Genomic DNA, 14,717 nt, shown 5'->3' with positions numbered 1-14,717 from the left:
GCCTTCAATCCCGGATTTTGCATGCTCCCGTGCAAAAACCAAGGATATTTAGGTTACTGGAAAAGGGGTATTAGTGAACTTCAAATTTCCCAGTTCCCACTTTAGTACAGCTCAATTGTAAATTATATCTGTGTCTTATGCAAAAATATATCTTCAGCTGTTACGCCACCCATATTTAACTCTAAAATTATCATTATTGTCGCCTCCTCCATGCCAACTCTTTTCTTAAAATGCATACAATTGTATGTAGATGTAATAAAGATTCTAAAAATGAAAAAGTGTTGTTGGCCAAAGCAACCAGATGTTTTTAGGACGTTAAGAAGCCAATACACGGTCCGTTGTGTATGGCTCCGTTCTGTACTATGCGATGCGCGCTCCTGCGCATCACATAGTACGGTACAAAAAGTATGTGCTGCACACTAGGTACATACTAGGTACACATCGGATTGGATCGCAGTGCATGCACACTGCATGCACTAGGAATCCGATCCGATGTGTGCTAATTAAGTCCCAAACGGATCCGTTAAACGGACCGTGTATGGGCTGCTTAAGAGAAATGATAGCAACCAATCTGTTTCTAGCTATGAGCAACACCATCATTTTTTTTTTTTTTTTTTTTTAAACACTTGGAAATGTACCCTTTAGAAGCCTACTTTATACATTGTATGTGGTCTCATCATTTAGTCCAGGGGATTTGACACCATGTTCACTGGGACCTGCAATTTAACTTAACGCTGAGCTCTACTAAACAGTTATTTGACCCTACTGCTCAGAACTAAACCATGGGACAAGGCTGTTTAGTGACAGTGGGGCAGATTTATTAAGTACAGTGAAGTGATAAAGTAACTGGGACTTTCTCAATCGGCTCCTAACTGTGAAGTTACAGGCTTAGTTTAAAAAAAAATGACAGGAAAGAGCTGAATGGCCAGTGATAAAGTACCAGCCACTTTATCACTTCACCGGGCTTAATAAGTCTGTCTCGGTATGTATATTATATATATATATATATATATATATATATATATATATATATATATTTTTTTTTTTTTTTTTTGGGGGGGGGGGGGGGTGCATGTAGCCTTCATTGTGATATAGGAGATTGTAAGCTCTTCAGAGCAGGGCCCACCTCCCTCATGTCGTCATAGCCCAACAATTAACTTACTAAACTCCCCTACTCAGCAACCATCTTTGCCCGCATACTTTCCTGCTGGTAAATATCCATCTCCTGCCTACGGCTGCCAGCTCATAGTAGTATGCTGGCTACTCCCTCACCACATACATCTAAACCAGGGGTTCCCAAACTTTTTTGAATCACGGCACCCTAGCGTATCAGAATTTTTTTGCGGCACCCCTAGGCCCAAAAACAATGAATTAGATTGGGTTTATATGCGATTCTTAGGGTCAGTTATGTGCTAATGGGCAGGATTTAATTCTGATTGTACACATTTTATGATTGGCAGCCTCCAGCACTGGTTTTGCCCATAAATAATTAACCATAAATAAATTGAATTGGTCCTGGACCACCAACCTGGGGCACCCCTGCAAGTGTCCCGAGGCACCCCAGGGAGCCACGGCGCACAGTTTGGGAACCACTGATCTAAACTATTTTGTGGTTAGGGATGGCCATTGACCATCGATGACTCCAAATCTTCGATGGTTCATGGCCGATGTCAAATGTTTTTGCCATTGATGGTGGGGAACCAGATGGTTTCCCTCCCTCCACTTTTTTTAAAGTGTCGGGACATGGAGCATAGCCCTGAAACCCCGCCCCCTATGTTTTGATTGGCCCACAGGCCAAACGCACACAATGGATGACCATCGATATGTAAAAATATGGCCGGTTGCAGAATTGCCATCAATGGCAATGATGGCCATCCCTAATTGTGGTGCTCTTTGCTACCCTTACTTATTTTTGATATTTATTTACTGTAATGTTGTTATGTCTCCCTGTACTGTTCTATTGTATGCCCCTCTGTACAGCACTGCATAACATTTGTGGCACCTTATAAATTAAATATAATAATAAACTGAATTTGTTTCCCAATAAATTATATCTCTTTCTTATGCTGAGCATCTAAATAGTGGTGTTATTGTCTATGCGTTACTACTTTTTTCCCACTTATGGTTTTGATACTACAGAACAGTCCAACACCCAAAAAAAGGCAGAAATGTTTAATTCACAGTAGAAAAGATGGTACTCTTTACCTAGAAGGGCGGGCATCGCATGTACCAAAAAAAATCGCAAGCGATGCGACCGACGCGATTACCGCGATTTCCCATAGGGAACAATGTTAAAAGGCCCACAGAGGGCAAATAGCCACCCTGAAGTGTGAAATGGACCCCCCAATTGTTAACGCCACCCCACGATCAACGTCAACCCGAAGCGTGTCGAGCGCAGCGAGCCACCGAGCCCGAAGCGTGGCAAGCGCAGCAAGCCCCGGACACCTGTGAAGCCCGCGAGGGGATGCGTATGCTCGCCACACTTTCTATTCTCAACTCCACTCCGACGTGGATAGTGGGGGTATGAAAAGGTCGGAGGACGCGTACTGCTGCGCTCGCCACGCTTCGGGATGACGTTGATCGTGGGGTGGCGTTAACAATTGGGGGGGGCATTTCACACTTCAGGGTGCCTATTTGGCCTTTGTGGGTCATTTAACATTGTTCCCTATGGAAAATCGGGTCAATTGGGAAATTTAACATTGTTCCCTATGGGAAATCGCAATTTTTTTTTCCCTTACGATGCCCAAGATCAAAATCGTGGGCACCCTTCTAGGTAAAGAGTACCGAAAAGATTCATGTAATTTGAAAGAGGTTTTATATGGAATGTGCTTTAAATCCCAAGTGTACTGCACCAGTTTAAAAGTATCTCATTATTTTGTGCTGTTAATGCTAAACATTCAGCTTGACCACATATGAAGGTTTGAGAGATGGTTATGCTGAAGACATTCTAAATGCGTACAATAACCCTATTTTTTTTTTACTTATCCCCAGTTTTGAATAATTGCAAAAGTTCAGAACACTAGCCTAATATATGTAACTGAAATACAACTGTACTTTTGTGAATTTACCATATATTTATATAGCTATATCTCATGTAGCCCAAGTTCTAAACATTAGGTGATTTATTTCACCAGGTACTCTAACCTCAGTCATAAGGTGCACACACACAGTGAGATTATGGCTATATACAGCTAACAATACATGGCACCTCCATGCGAGTCATTGATGCACATTCAGTTTTATAGTGGTTAACCCACACGCATATCCAATAATAATAATTACAGAATATGTAGGTGTTGTAAGTAATGGCAACCTCAGTTAAAAGGAGTTTATTACTAATGGGGCATGGCCATGAAGGTGGGATGAGTACATTGTTGACTTATTTCTTAGATTCATATAATGTGCCCACATGTATCTTGACTGAGCAGTTGCTAATAGTTATATCACAGGACCTATTGACAACACTGTTTAGTTCAATAGATCTGCAATTTCAAGATGATAAATGAAACCATACATTCATGGAAAAACGCTACATTATCTTAGAGCAGGCTCATACTAACAGGAGTGTCACAGAGAACATAGCGATGAACATTATATACTGTGTAGCTTTTATGCATATTTAACCCTTACCAACAAGTCACGTGATAAGCATGTATTTACATGCAGCATTACCGTGCAATTTGCTATGGCAATTATTTGACATTTGTAGTGAGCGCTGAAGTACACTGGGACACACACCTGCTCTGATATGCAATGCATACTTCATAGCAGAGCAAATGTGACAGCTTGTTTGTGCATTGCACACAGTGTGCCTAATAACACAACCGTCATGTGTGTTGCACAACATGTACACGGCACACACAGGATCATCACACACAAGTCATTCACCAACTCTAAAAAGAATGTGCAATAATAGCCATGTCCCTGGGCACGTCCAGCAGCCAGATACGGCGGTGTGCGCCTCCTGAGCCTGCATACGTGCTGTCACATCCACCATCTGCCTGCCCTGGTTCGCACACTCACTGCGCAGGTTGCCGACCAGCTCGGCATGGTTGGCTCCCCCTGACTTCCAGGCCATGACCGCACACAGCGCACGGAGCAGGTACTCTGCTGCTTTCAGCGCGGCGACTGCGCCCAGCAGTTTGCCCAGGAAACCCAACACCTCCAGCCAGGTGACGTCATCCGCTGAGCCGCCTGGGGGAGAGAGGGCGGGGCTACGCACGGGCTCGGGGCCGAGACGGGAGACCACGCCCAGCGCCGTCACATACGACGCGTTACCGGTCATGCCCAGCGCGGGCATTGACTCCCTGAGACTCCTCTAATTTTGCGCAGGCGCCGGGCGGCACTTGATAGAAAGGAATGTGCTGATTAGTGTCGATGGCCCGTCTGCCCACAGAACATCTCCACGTGGCCGTGCAGCCCGCACCAGTCTGAGGGCGATGGGTATTTGCGTCCTCCTCAGCTTTTGCAGCCTGCTGCTAGGGTGCCAACATGAGGCGACGTGCTGCAGTGTGGGCAGAGCATAAGTGACATTAAAGGGCGCCACCTCTTGGTGGGCTGGCCTGCTGCTTTAGCAATTCAAAATGCTATAATAGTTCCAAATGCAAAGATTGTTTTTGTGACACGAACAAGTGCAACATTATGATATTGCAAAGGACCAACGTGGGAAGGGATAGTAGCTTTGTAACAAGGTTATGCTCTCGTTGCTGCACAGATTATTTTTTAACGGCTGTAAATGTGATAGATGTGACTATTTGTTACAGCATAATGGGGCAGATGTATTAAGCCTTAACAAGAGATAAATGCAAGTGTGATAAGGAGAGATAAACGTCCAGCCAATCACCTCCTAACTGCCATGTTACAGGCTGTGTTTGAAAAAAGTCAGTAAGGAGCTGATTGGCTGGACGTTTATCTCTCCTTATCACACTTGAAGTTATCTCTTGTTAAGGCTTAATACATCTGCCCCAGTGTTTTGATATGTATTCATATTAGGGATGGCCATCGACCATTGATGATTTGGAATTATCGATGGTTAATGGCCGATGTCGAATACTTTTGCCATAGATGGAGGAGAACAGATGGTTTCCCTCCATGTATGGAACAGCAAAACAATGTTATGCTTTTTTTTTTTCTCAAAGTGCTGGGACATGGAGCATAGCTCCGACACCCGTGAAGCCCCGCCCCTGTGTTTTGATTGTCCCACAGTCCAATCAAACACAATAGATGACCATCGATATTAAAAAATATTGATGATCATCCATTGCATAGTTTAGCACTATTGATGACCAGTTGCAGAATTGCCATCAATGGCAACCATCGATGGCCATCCCTAGTTCATATAGCTTTAAAACACTACAGTAGGTACAGCACTTTCCAGAGACTGTTATTGTGGTGAGTGCAGATCCTCTAATTTTGATTTAAATAAGCAACTATGTAAAAAACTGGACCAGACAGCAGAGGCTCCATTCATCAATCTGTCATTCCGGAGATTGAAGTGTCCTGTCTGGGTTCATTGGGGCAGATGTATTAAGCCTTAACAAGAGATAAATGCAAGGGTGATAAAGAGAGATAAACGTCCATCCAATCACCTCCCAACTTCCATGTTATAGGCTGTGTTTGAAAAAAGTCAGTAAGGACCTGATTGGCTGGACGTTGGGATGGTAAAGTGTTAACAACTTGGTCTAGGTCATATTGTTTTCATTTATACAGGAATCAACCCTGGAGCTGGCTTTGGACACTTCCACAGCAGATGCTACAGACATGGAGTGCACTGGAGAAGGGTCCGCAGCTATGGCTCTGCCAATACCACCATTAAAGAAGAGGTGAAAGACTTCATCTAAGAAATTAGGCCAATGGACACCACCCATCAATTTACAAACACAGTCGATGCACAGATGTGCAAAATTACTGAAAGGGTTCTTCTTTCAAATGCTTTTTATTTGATGCATTGAGAAGGGCAGGGGATAATAACCTTCCTGATCACCTGGATCTAATGCCAAATCCTATGCAACGTGAACAAAAAGCCTCAGTATTCATAAGACCAACCCTTGGCTCATCCTCAGGTAAACCTCCGCAACATCAGATAGTTATTCCCCTGGGACCTACCCCGCCCACTAATCCCATCAGCACTCTGTCCAGCGTGGCCAGCGCAGCGGTACGCGTCCTCCGACCTTTTCATACCCCCACTATCCACGTTGGCGTGGAGTTGATTTCAGTTAGTATGGCGAGCCACCAAGTCTGAAAAGTGGCGAGCCGACGCGGAATACGAGCCCGAAGCGCGGCGAGCGGACACGGAATACATGTGAAGTCATCCACGTCCCCTCGCTACGCTTCGGGCTCGGTGGCTCGCTATGCTCGCCACACTATCTAAAGTCAACTCCATGCCGACATGGATAGTGGGGGTATGAAAAGGTCAGAGGATGCGTACCGCCGCCCCTCGCGGGCTTGCTGCGCTCGCCACACTTCGGGTTGGCGTTGATAGTGGGGGTGGCGTTGACAATGAAGGTGCATTTAGCATCAGGGTGCTTGACAATGAAAAACCGGATCGCATCGCATGTGGTTATATCGCATGCGATGTACTAAGATGTACATCGTGGGCGCTGTGATAATGCACAAGTACCCATTTTTTTAGTTTATTTTGGAAAAGTTTGCAGCCTGAGGGATTATTGGAAGTCCGCAGTGTGTATGCGCGTCATCCATGCGTTCACAGTCAGTCATACGCTGGCTGATTGACAGCCATTGGGCGGCATGCAAGTGTTTTCTGGGAGAAAACACTGGCAGGCTCTCGGCCGTTAAGAGGGAGGGACTCTGATGTGATCAGTGGTCCTGATTTCCCCACAGTCATCACAGTGCCAGGTAAGTCTCAGTTTACGCAGTGCTGCACATGGGGGGTGGGGAATTAATTAGATGGTCCATGATTTCCCCCTCTTTGCATGGCCATGCACAGAGCTGGAATTTCACTTGGGTGGGGAGGTGGCTACCTGAATGCACGGCCATGCACATGGAAAGATTGCTGGGTGCTGAAGATTTGCAGCCCAGTGTTCAGGTCTGAATTAGCCTCCACTTATTTCAATAAACTAATCCAAAAAAATGGTGCTATGTCTTTTCCTTGGTTAAATTGGAGAAACTATTTTTGGGGAAATGTGATAGTATTTTCAGGTATGCCTGATTTTGTCCTCACTTGTCCCCCCTTAAAAGATGGGGCACATGTAACATATGCAAAGAGAGTTACATTTGGGTGGGGTGTGTTCAAAGTGAAATTGCAGTGTAAAAATAAAGCAGCCAGTATTTACTCTGCACAGAAACAAAATAACTCACCCAAATGTAACTCTCTCTCTCTGTACGTTACATCAGCCCCATCAGCAGTGCACATGGTTTTGTCGTCCATTAAAGGAGTTTGCTTTTGCAAACCAACCTGAATTGCCCCTCTATAGACCTCACCCTCTAATTTGTTTCTGCTTTTCCAAACCACCATCTTTTTTCTTAGCTCATAATGTTACTATTTTATTTTATCTTTTAATTATAGATTAATGTTTCTCCAGTCACATGTATACATAACAGATTGTCTTTTATGGATTTCATTTTTATGCAGTAACTATCCCACCTGCATCTACAGAAAGGTTGCAGTTGAGAACCACCAATATAGTCAGGTCCACAAATATTGGGATAGCGACGCAATTCTCATATTTTGGGCTGTATACACCACCACATTGGATTTGAAATGAACCAAATAAGATGTGTTTTAACTGCAGACTTTCAGCTTTAATTTGACGGTATTTACTGTACATCCAAATCAGGTGAACAGTGTAGGAATTAAAACGGTTTATATATGTGCCTCCCACTTTTTAAGGGACCAAAAGTAATGAGATAATCGACTCGAGTTGATTCCAGGTGTGACATTTGCATTTTGAATTTGTTGCTGTTGACTTAGTGACAGCTCTTTTTGATCTCATATTATCAGGGAAGCAAGCCATCATTAGGCTTAAAATCAAAACAAACCCATCAAAGAGATACGTAACAAAAACATTAAGTCTGGCTAAATCAACTGTTTGGAACATTTTTAAAAAGAAAGAATGCATCAGGGAGCTCAGCAACACCAAAAGACCTGGAAGACCATGGAAAACAACTGTGGTGGATGACAAAAGAATTACTTCCCTGACCAGATCAAGAACACTCTCCATGAGGTAGGTGTATATGTGTCAAAGTCAACAATCAAGAGAATACTTCACAAGAGTGAATATAGAAGGTTCACCACAAGACACTTCATTGGTGAGCCGCAAAACCAGGAAGACCAGATTAGAGTTTGGCAAACAACATCTTAAAAAGCCTTTACAGTTCTGGAACAACATCCTATGTGCAAATGAGACAAATATCAACTGGTACCAGAGGGATTGGATGAGAAGAGTATGGAGAAGAAAAGGAACTACTCATGATCCAAAACATACCACCTTATCAGAGATGCATGGTGGTAGTTGTGTCATGGTGTGGGCATGTATGGCAGCCAATGGAACTGGACTTCTGAAGTGTTTTGGGCAATATTATCTGCTCATATTCAGTCAAATACTTCAGAACTCATTGGACGGAGCTTCACAGTGTAAATGGACAATGACCCAAAGTGTCATGCCCGTCGCCACCGGGTCCAGTGCCACATCTCATACTCGCCAAGACAGGTGCTGGCTGCTCTCCTTCCCAGCGGGGCCCCCCTGTCCGTCTCCGCTCGCTCCTCCTTTGGCTGATGCGGGCGGCTATCCTCCAATGGGTCCGGTGACAAGAGTTGTCGGCTCCCGGTATGGGTGCTGCCATCTTGGAGGTGATGCTTCAGGGATTGGGGGGAAGCTCTATTTTTGACCTCTCCTAAAAGGTCAGGGACCAATCCTGACAAGCCCTGGGGAATAAAGGGCTTGGAAGCCTGTACACTCTGCTGCTGCTTCTTCCAGGAATCCCAGCAAGATCCCACAGTTTCCTGCTCCCAGGTGTAATCCTCCAGTCTGGTTCTGCAGTCCCAGCTTGCTCCGCAAGTCTCCGATCCTGTCCCACATCCAGCTATCTGTTATGTGCAAAGTAGGCCATCCTAAGTTGCTGTTACTTTCAGTTATCCGTTATACACCAAGTGGGCCATCCTAAGTTGCTGTTATTTTCAGTTATCCGTTATACGCCAAGCGGGCCATCCTAAGTTGTCGTCAGCCTCCAGGTCGTTACCCACCCAGCAGGCACCCTAAGTTGCCATTATTCCCCAGATGGACCCTGTTTCCTGACAGCTGGTGCCGGAAGCACTCAGGAGAGTTCTTGCCTGCAGTCCTATTCCAGATCTTGGGGAGACTTCCATCAGAGGGAAAGAAATAAATACATATCTGACAAGGGAATAAGTTGGGTGTGGAGTAGGCTAGGAAAGAAAGCATAATCTAAAGAACATATCCAAAATACGACCGTATCTCACACAAGAAACTACTAAATCTCTTATACATGCACTCATTATATCCCGCATTGATTATTGCAATAGTCTCCTGACTGGTCTTCCCAAGAACAGACTCTCACCACTACAATCCATTTTAAATGCTGCTGCTAGGCTGATCTTCCTTGCAAGACGCTCATCATCTGCTGATCCGCTCTGCCAGTCCCTCCATTGGTTACCTGTATCTTACCGTATGCAATACAAGACACTTCTACTAACTTATAAAGCTATTAACCATACTGCACCAGCATATATCTCTCTACTTATCACAAAATATCTCCCATCTCGACCACTCCGCTCTGCACAAGATCTGCGTCTCTCTTCTGCACGGATCACCAGCTCCCATTCACTATTACAGGACTTTCATCGGGCTGCTCCCATCCTATGGAATGCCCTTCCACGCACAATAAGACTCTCCAATAGCCTCCAAACATTCAAGCGTTCCCTGAAAACTCACCTCTTCAGGCAAGCCTATAATGTTTAAGTTCTACATGCATAACCCTCTGAGGCACTTATGTATTATATAGCTACCCTTCTGGACTTGTAACTTGGTGGGACTGCTATGGTATTACTGGTGCCTGTCCTTGTGTTTCCACCAATATCCCTATAGATTGTAAGCTTGCAGCAGGGCCCTCCTACCTCCAAGTCTGTATGTTGTTACCCAGTTTGTTTTATCACTGTCTACTATTGTAAAGCGCAACGGAATCTGCTGCGCTATATAAGAACCTGTAAATAAATAATAAATAGGAGATGGGACAATATTTTGCCAGAATAGACTTGGAGTCTCTGGTCACTCACTCACTCACTCACTCACTAGCTAGCTAATTTAAATCTACAGTATGCTGCCACATTGCTGTTTTCCATTTATGACAGCAGGTAACAGCAGGCGACTGATTAAAGGTTCAAGATGTCCTAGACCAATACAAATTTAGCTGCTCTTGTAATGCTGCTATACACACATTTGTATGGGTGCTCAGGGACTCACCAGTCATACTGCCCATGTGCATGGAATGAAGTTTATTCAACTGGCATGTAGGATCTAATGCTTGTGTGTGAAGGAGACTGGCTTCAGGCTGCCCAACTGGCACTGTAGCACAATGCACATAAAGTAGTGGTTCCCAAACTGTGTGCCAACTGGGTTGGTGGTCCAGGACCAATTCAAATTATTTATTTTTTCAAAATTTCTCAATAAGAAATTTATGGCTTAGGGGTGCAATGAAAATAAATCTGATACTCTAGTGTGATTCAAAAAAGTTTGAGAACCGGTGACATAAAATAATGGTTCCATCAGTAAGTTACATTGGCACAGCCATCTGGCAGTCACCTTAAGAACTTCACCCACCACAGTACATCAGGACTGGTGATAGCTAGCAAGCATGGAATAAATTAGGCTGTCATGTATTTCTCGGCTGTCATCTACAAGGCGTCCTCCCAAGTGCCTGCACCCTAGGCTGCAGGCTAATCAGCCAATTGGTTAATCAGGCACTGGCAGTAGGAGCACCGCTGCTACACTGTAATAAGTCATCCTGTTTTAACTTATTCATTATAGCTTGTCAACTATTCTCCTAGGTGCTTAATAACAGGTGTGTTGGTAACGGTCTCTCCTTTTTAAGCAAAGCTGCTATGAGCTTTAGCCCAGAGAGTATACTTGGAGTCTTACATTATATGTGATAGCTATGTTTATGGTAATTATTTTGAACAATAGAGTGGGAACCTGCAGAAAAGTATGCTCCCTTGCTGATGGGCTGCAGGCTTAAAATGCATTGACCAATACAACTATTGATAGTTAATATAATGAGTGCAGAGCCCCTGTGACAGCTGTGATACAATTAATGGCTCACCTGTATTCTAGTTGGGAGTTATCTTAATTCAGCATCAATGAAAACTTGTGAATGCCCTTATGATTTCTAAAATATATGGCATCACCCCAGTAGTTAATGATTTCCTTAGTAAGTCTATAAATCCTTTGAACATAATATTGACACTGTTTATTATTGGTCATATATGTACATGCTCACCATCTAAAGCTGGCAGTCACCACAGTAAAGAAATATAAGCTGTGTGCATATCGATCTACATTAAATGTAGTTATTTCAAAACATGAGAATGTAAGCATCTAGGCCAGGCAATCTATTTTTCTGTTATCTTAACAGCTCATCACTTCTTTATCAATTAAACTACATGTTGGATAGACATCCATTAAAATGATGTGTTTGACATATATAATCAAGCATACAATCTCCATAGCCAAAATTTAGCTGTAGAATCTCCTTGACCATTAAGCCTTAAGGCCCCCCCCATACATTAAGTGGACAAATCGGATATTCTTTCCCTTGAGCTGCCCGGGTGAGCTCACTACGATTTGGCACTTGATGTGACATTTTTTTACATGGGATAAATCATGTAATTTAACATGTAATGTAATTCCCGGGGAGCTGCTGGGGCAGGAGAAAAAAAACAACCTGGGCAGCGTGGGGCCCAGGCTGCGAGAAGTTTCACGGGGCTATGGGTGGTGCAGTGGCAGGGTGACAGTCTGCCGTGTCCGGGAAGCCCTGAGCAGACACTGCATACAGCGGCAGCAGAATCTGACAAAGAGGCTGAGAGAGCAGGCAGCGAGGACGAGTTTTCAGTGGCTCAAGAAATTCAGAGCTCTGTACTAAATGTATCGCTTTATTTGCCACAATACTTTATCTGATTTACTTGTGCAACCATACCCCTTTTACCTCAAGGAATAACCCAGGTTGGACCCAGGTCAGTGTTGGTGTAAAAGGGGCCAACACAGGTCCAGTAACACTGGTCTCCTACCAAGGTCCTGACCAGGGTTGAACACTGGTTGGACCTGGGTCGTGGGCGGTGTAATACTACTTTCAGACCGCAAATGCCGTGTCGCACACGGGATTAGGACACAGGTCCCATCCCCAGAGCAACACGGCAATGCGGTCTGAAAGTTCCGACACCGACACGGCATATTGCCGAGTCGGTGACGTCACATGGGGCGGTGCTGGGCGGCGGCGCGACATCGGGGGCTCGGGAGGAGGCAGTACTTGGAGCTGACAGTGCTGCCTCCTCCATACTGTGAACGGGACACGGGTCGCTCGACCCAGGCACCCGTTCACACTGCGCTTGACACGGGTCATAGCCGTGTTCAACCCTGGTCATTACCAGGGTTGAACACCCGTGTTGCTCGACCCGTGGTGGCCTTTTCAGACCGCACCGTGACCCGTGTTTAGGCCCCGCGAACACGGCAATAAGCCGTGTTCGGAGTGCGGTCTGAAAGCGGTATAAATGGTCACAACCCAGGTTGGGACATCCGGGTAGTGCTGAAAGGATACCAGTGCGCTGCAGTGGCAAAAGACAGCTGCCAGGAAGGATACAGGCTGCACACAGAAATCATCATTGGACGCAGTATCATTTATATTATTATAATTTTTTTGGGGGGGGGGGGGCTGGGGGGAGCACATGGGAGATTCAGTCTGCTGCTGCAGGGGTAGGGGGCTGGGGAGAGCACATGGGTGATTCTGCATGTGTTCTTGAGCACTGAATAAAACTTTTTGAAAAATATTTTACAAAATAAACAAACCAACATTTTTCAATGCTAACTTGTCATGTCTTTAAATTTTTATTTTAAATCATTGAGGGAAGGTTGGATGGCAGTTTATCAGTCCTAAAATGGAAATTTTACATCCATAGGGAAAAGCAGGGCTGACCCAGGTTCAGTGTAAACGGCGCAGACCTGGGTTCGACCTGGGTCACAGTGCTGTGTAAATGAGGTATGGGTCCAACCCTTGAAACTCCTGTGTTCAAAGACCAGGGTCTGACCAGGGATTTTGATGCTGATTGCACTGTATAGCAGAGCCTAGATAAATTTAAATTTCCGCCGCCTGGGCCCAGGGCCGCCACTAGAAATGTTGGGGCCCGGGACTGACCTTCAGTCTGGGCCCCCAGCGGCACCCCCCCTTATTACGCCCGCATCCCGCCTCCCATACTTCCCCCCAATTACCATTACTTACAAGCAGCAACCAGCAGAGGCGGCACAGCATCTCCATCCTTCACGGACGGTCATGAACACACACTGCACAGTGCAGCCTGCAGAGCACCAAGCCCCTCTGTATCCTAGACTCGGCGCTCTGCAGGCTGCACTGTGTATTGTGCGTGCCTTGCAGGGGGGCCACCGGGTGGGGGAGGCGTTGTGTGGGAGAGTGGTGCCATGCCACTGTGGGCAACTGCCAGGGCCCCTCCAGAGGCCGGGGCCCAGCACAGCTGTACCCAAAGCACCCCCCTGTTGGTAGCCCTGCCTGGGCCAGTTGACTATATGTAAGGTGGGTATCAATTTAGGACTTCTCCCCTCTTATTTCTGTGATCTGAATATGTATTCTTGTGAGTTTTTATTAGAATATATAAACCTCTGCCACCCTGATGATTGCTTCAGTGTCCTGTCCCCTGATGCAACTATCCATATTAACCAGGTACTTGTCCTAAACTGTCGCGCTGTAATTCGTCGTGTTTTTGCCCATAGCTATGCTTTGTAAAGCACTGTGGAAAATGTACAGTATGCGCTATATAAGAAACTGTTAATAAATAAATAAATAAATAATAGAGCTGGCAAACAGATGGCTTTGTAATGGCTCCTTTTGATAAGTAGTTGCAGGCACTGTAGCTTATGTTTTTATCCACAGTGAGGGTGCTGACTCATAGAGTATGATAAATCTTTATTTGGCCGAGATGATTGAGTATTTTTAATCTCCCCCAATCTGTTTTCTAAAAAGAAATGATTCTGCCCTGAGGAAAAAAAACGTGAAATGCACATAGGCAACGGCGCTGTGTGTGTCTAATTGCAAATTAATTACTGTTTGAATATGATGGGGGAAATTTACTAAAGGAAATTTGTAAAAAAAATAGGTGTATTTGTATCCAGAAATACACTTATTTTTGACATTTACTATCCCAAAAATACAGCAATTCGTATTCGTATCGATGTGTTATCAATACAAATACGAATTGTCATATTTTCGGGATAGAAAATGTCAAAAATAAGTGTATTTCTGGACACACACTGGCAGAATAATAATTTAATACTCATTTTATTAACTCTTCTTTTGGGAAATATTTCACGTATATAATTTTCCTTTTTAGTGAAAACAAATAAAAGGTATATTTTAAAACTTTCTATTAGTGCGCCAACAAAGAGACAATCCTTTCCTTTCCCATCTTTAGTTGTATTACATTATTGTCCTTGGCAGCACCCCCAAAATTATAATAACGAAAA

At 44.6% G+C, this 14,717-nt stretch overlaps 1 protein-coding gene across 2 annotated transcripts in view; it reads right to left on the bottom strand.

Moving 5' to 3' along the window:
• Positions 1 to 4,315, bottom strand: part of PCMT1 (protein-L-isoaspartate (D-aspartate) O-methyltransferase) — a 48,108-nt gene extending 43,793 nt beyond the window's left edge. For both annotated transcript variants that reach the window (XM_083176579.1, XM_083176578.1), the window contains exon 1: positions 4,024 to 4,315. In XM_083176579.1, the coding sequence (XP_083032705.1) occupies positions 4,024 to 4,300 (277 nt within the window). In that variant the 5' untranslated portion in view covers positions 4,301 to 4,315. The remainder of the gene's footprint in view (positions 1 to 4,023) is intronic.
• Positions 4,316 to 14,717: the final 10,402 nt, after the last annotated feature.

Source organism: Crinia signifera, chromosome 3, assembly GCF_055691185.1.
Source record: "Crinia signifera chromosome 3, ASM5569118v1, whole genome shotgun sequence".
NCBI classification, from domain to species: Eukaryota; Metazoa; Chordata; class Amphibia; order Anura; family Myobatrachidae; genus Crinia; species Crinia signifera.
This window is presented reverse-complemented; position numbering and strand designations above follow the sequence as displayed.